Here is a 5,188-nt window from a genome sequence, read left to right as displayed (position 1 = left end):
TTTGATTGACGTGTCTACTTCCGTCATGTGTTCAAATGGTTACGTTTTTTAAATAACCCATGAAATTAAGTATTCTGTCATGTTTTTAATTTAGTATTTACAGGGTTTCTCTTCAGCACATAACATACCCGCAATAAACTATAATAACTGATCAAAACAAGAATATACTTCTGTAACACAAAAATAACCCATGAAATTAAGTATTCTGTCATGTTTTTAATTTAGTATTTACAGGGTTTCTCTTCAGCACATAACATACCCGCAATAAACTATAATAACTGATCAAAACAAGAATATACTTCTATGACACAAAAATAACCCATGAAATTAAGAATTTTGTCATGTTTTTAATTTAGTATTTACAGGGTTATTTTGATTATTAATTGATTATTGATCGATAGTCTGCCAATGTCCATCTCAATTTGAGTTCTAACGATCCAAACCACAAAACGAAATCCAAAATCCAAACAACATATTGGCAACACATTAGTTCGAGCTGATTTCATGAAAGTGGAAAATTGCTCAATGCTACCAAATTTTGCTCAAATGAGGAAGATGACTTTCACACACTGACGGAGATAAGAACCCACAACCACCATTTATTGGACATCGAATCCCAACACTCTAACTGGCAGTGTTACTGTCTGTCCTGCTAAATTTCCACTGTTCCATTGTGCCAAGTTTAAGTTTTTTTCAACCTTTGGTGCTTAGATTGGTAGTAGAAAATGGCGCGCGTTATATTCAGAATTATACAGTATATAAACTTTGTAATTTCAGGTTTGCTATGGTTATTTTGTGCCTTGTTCTAAGTGTATTAGCTTCCATTCAAGAATTCCAAAAAATGTTGAGTTGTTATGTTATGTATACAGTAAGTATTTTCTTTTTTGATCCACGAAGTTGTTGGTCCTGGATTTAATCCCATACCTGCAGATTTTTCAACCCGGTTTCCCCCTGTCAATGATACAGGCAAGAGGAACTGACATGGAAAAAGCGTCTAGTCGTTCAGATGGGACAACAAACCGAGGCCCCGTGTGCTACAGACTGTGTACGTAAAAGATCCCTCGACAGTTGGAAAATCGAAAAAAAAGTTTTCTCCATTTTTTATGTGTATCAGGGACATTGATAGCATGAATTATGATTAAGAATACATGATAATTCATTAGAAACACCAATTACACAAACACCAATAGTTTGCTTAATTTGACACTAAAAAATAAGGAAACCCATCTTCAAACTTGCTAAAATAGCAGTGGCCCATTTTGTCTATGTTCTCAATGGTTCCTGGATGTTCAAATATATGTACTGGACCACAATGCACTCTGTTTTGTATTTACAGGAAATTGTAATGTTATTATGGATTGCTTCGGAGTTTATGTTGAGATTATGGGCTTCTGGTTGCCGTTCACGATATCAGGGATTACGAGGTAGAATGAGGTTTTTTAAACGACCTCTTTGTATCATAGGTAAGTCAGTATCTCGAATCATTAAAGTACATTAAGTACGTGGAATCATTAAAGTACATTAAGTACCTCGAATCATTAAAGCACATTAAGTATGTGGAATCATTAAAGTACATTAAGTACCTCGAATCATTTAAGTACAGTAAGTACCTCGAATCATTAAAGTACATTAAGTACCTCGAATCATTAAAGCACATTAAGTACGTGAAATCATTAAAGTACATTAAGTATGTGTAATCATTTAAGTACATTGAATCATTGAAGTAGGCTACATTGGATGTTGGGTCATTAAAGTACCTTGAATCATTTAAGTACATGGAATCATTAATTACTTGGAATCATTAAGTACATTGAAACCATTAAAGTACATGGAATTATTAAACTATGTTGGGTCATTAAAGTACCTGGAATCATCTAAGTACATTGAATTTTTAGGATCATTTACGTACATTGAATCATTAAAGTTCATTGAATTATTAATGTACTTGAAATCATTAAAGTACATGAAATCATTAAGCACCTGAAATCATTAAAGTACATTAAGTAGGTGGAATCATGAAGTACTTGAAATCATTAAAGTACATTGAAAATAAATGAAACAAAATATCTAGAATGAGTGACTTAGCTCATTGAAAATAAATGAAACATAATATCTATTTCTCTCAAGCAGTTGGTATGTAGTAAATTAAGAGCTGTCACGAGGTATTTTAATGGACAGTTTGAACTTCTACTGGAGGTTGACGAAGGCCGCAAGCCAAACACAAATAGAGAGCTAATGGCTTTAAGATACAAACGGCTTAAAACTAGGAAGCCTTATTAAGACCATTATAAACTTCTTGTCACACCAGATAGTATGACTCCTGTTATTGGAGAAAAGTGCTTATTAAAGGGACAGATGCACCATCCGTTTGACCAATGGTACCTTAGTCTTAGAAACAGGAATTTTTTAGCTAAGCTAATCAGTAATAGTGTTTACAGCTCACTGTCGAAATTTGAGCCTTCAAATCCATGTGTGTCTAGAATTATCCACGTTTGAAAGTTAAAATGACGACTCGTCTTTTCTTGAGACACTGTCATATATAGAAAAGACATCTATAGAAATAGTGAGTAAAATTCCTAGTTTGAGATATTTTTAAAGGAATTATAAGATTTTTGTAAATTGTGGGAAGGTTCCCTTTAAGTGATAAAATTCTATTTTGAATGGAAATGAGTAATTAGTATACAAGTTTCATTCATTTGGTAGAAATTAGTTTGTATCTTTCCAAGATGACAGGGGAAAAATGGCTATGGAATTATCAGACACCTTTATGAATAAATTCCATTCGCTTGTCAAAGAATGTCTTTATGATTCCAATTTGCGTTGTCAAAGACTATCCTGATATTCCAACTTGGAATTTTAGACCAATTTTTCACTATTCTGCCAAGCCTAAAATGGTAATTTTCAAACCAATATTTCGCCATTCTGCCAAGCCTAAAATGGTCATTTTCAGACCGATTTTTCACTATTCTGACAAGCCTAATATGGTAATTTTCAGTCTGATTTTTCGCTATTCTGCCAAGCCTAAAATGGTCATTTTCAAACCAATTTTTCACTATTCTGCCAAGTCTAAAATGGTAATTTTCAGTCTGATTTTTCGCTATTCTGCCAAGCCTAAAATTTTCATTTTCAGACCGATTTTTCACTATTCTGACAAGCCTAAAATGGTCATTTTCAGACCGATTTTTCACTATTCTGACAAGCCTAAAATAGTAATTTTCAAACCAATATTTCGCTATTCTGCCAAGCCTAAAATGGTAATTTTCAAACCAATATTTCGCTATTCTGCCAAGCCTAAAATGGTAATTTTCAGACCAATTTTTCACTATTCTGCCAAACCTAAAATGGTAATTTTCAAACAAATTTTTTGCTATTCTTCCAAGCCTAAAATGGTAATTTTCAGACCAATTTTTCACTATTCTGCCAAACCTAAAATGGTAATTTTCAAACCAATATTTCGCTATTCTCCCAAGCCTAAGATGGTAATTTTCAGACCGATTTTTCACTATTCTGACAAACCTAAAATGGTAATTTTCAGACCGATTTTTCACTATTCTGACAAACCTAAAATGGTAATTTTCAGACCAATTTTTCACTATTCTGACAAACCTAAAATGGTAATTTTCAGACCAATTTTTCACTATTCTGACAAACCTAAAATGGTAATTTTCAGACCGATTTTTCACTATTCTGCCAAGCCTAAAATGGACATTAACAATTCTTCTGGTTGTTCCTACTTTTCATCCTGGAAGCAGTATCAGGAAATATCAAAGACTATTCTGACATTCTTGCATGGAATTTCAGACCGATTTTTTTGCCATTATGCCAAGCTTTATATGGTAATTTCAATGCCTCTGGAATCAATTTCAGGAAGTTTTAACAACTTGCTTCCTGTTCGATAGTTTATATCTGTAAGAATTTAATTGGATTCTTTGCGTTTATTTTTTTTTGGTTTCTGAGTACTTACCTTCAGGCTGTTTTTTTTTAATGAATAGAGTTGTCTGAATTATTGCCATCTTATTTATAATTTTGCCATCCGTATCACTTGTTAAAATGATTTTATTGCATCAGTAATATCTGTGAAAGAGATAGTTAAAGGCATTGTAAAGAGATTTTCTAATTTTTTTATGTGTATCAGGGACACTGATAGCATCAATTTGTACCATTCCAATTTTCAATCAGACGTCTGTGGTTCCTGCAATTCCAGTAAGACTAGGCTAGGCTTTTTATGTGTATCAAAGACACTGATTGCATCAATTTGTACCATTCCAATTTTCAATCAGACTTCTGTGATTCCTGCAATTCCACTAAGACTAGACTAGGGTTTTTATGTGTATCAGGGACACTGATAGCATCAATTTGTACCATTCCAATTTTCAATCAGACGTCTGTGGTTCCTGCAATTCTACTAAAACTAAGCGTTGTATGTCATATACAGTTTAGCATTATCGTTTCAATGCTCTGTAAGATAGTCTACTTCTGTACTTTCATTGTATACAAACCATGTGTCAGAGTCTCAAATTGAAAAATGAATTTCTCTTTCAGATTTTATATTAGTAGCTGCAAGCATCACAACTTTAGCCATTGGTGGAACACAAGATATGTTCGCAACTTCCTCTCTTCGGGGTCTTCGCTTCTTCCAAATTCTACGTATGGTTCGAATGGATAGAAGAGGAGGAACCTGGAAACTCCTGGGCTCTGTTGTGTGGGCCCATAGGCAGGTATGTGCTTTATTGCCCTTTTTTGGCGAAGGGGAGGGGCTGGGATGTTGATTTGAGTTTTGAATATGTTTAAATAGTCTTCAGAAATACTAGAAATGTACGATAATCAGATAATTCTTGACACACATGGATTTAAAGGCTCAAATTTCGACAGTGAGCTGTGAACATTATTACTGATTAGCTTAGCTAAAAAAAAATTCCCGTTTCTGAAACTAAGGTACGATTGGTCAAAAAAATGGCGCACCTTTCCCTTTCCATTAAACCCAGCTGTAAATGGGTACAGAATAAGTCATCTTTCCTCATTATTCCAGTCAACCCAGCTGTATATGGGTACAGGTAATCCAGGAAAGATCAATGCCAAAAGGTTTGGTCAAGGACCAGCTGGTAGAAAGGATCCTCATTATTCCAGTCAACCCAGCTGTAAATGGGTACAGGTAATCCAGGAAAGATCAATGCCAAAAGGTTTGGTC

General features: G+C 34.0%; 1 protein-coding gene across 1 annotated transcript; it reads left to right on the top strand.

Moving 5' to 3' along the window:
- Nucleotides 1–778: 778 nt before the first annotated feature.
- LOTGIDRAFT_147366 (hypothetical protein) lies at nt 779–4,769 on the top strand (the record flags this gene model as incomplete). Its single annotated transcript, XM_009055116.1, has 4 exons — nt 779–868; nt 1,337–1,467; nt 4,148–4,257; nt 4,555–4,769. Coding segments are annotated over 4 exons (546 nt in total), but the record flags the coding sequence as incomplete, so codon positions are not given.
- Between the last annotated feature and the right edge of the window lie 419 nt (nt 4,770–5,188).

This window comes from Lottia gigantea (genome assembly GCF_000327385.1).
Source record: "Lottia gigantea unplaced genomic scaffold LOTGIsca_2328, whole genome shotgun sequence".
NCBI classification, from domain to species: Eukaryota; Metazoa; Mollusca; class Gastropoda; family Lottiidae; genus Lottia; species Lottia gigantea.
Note: the sequence above shows the minus strand (reverse complement) of the source record. Positions and strands in the feature narration are given on the sequence as shown.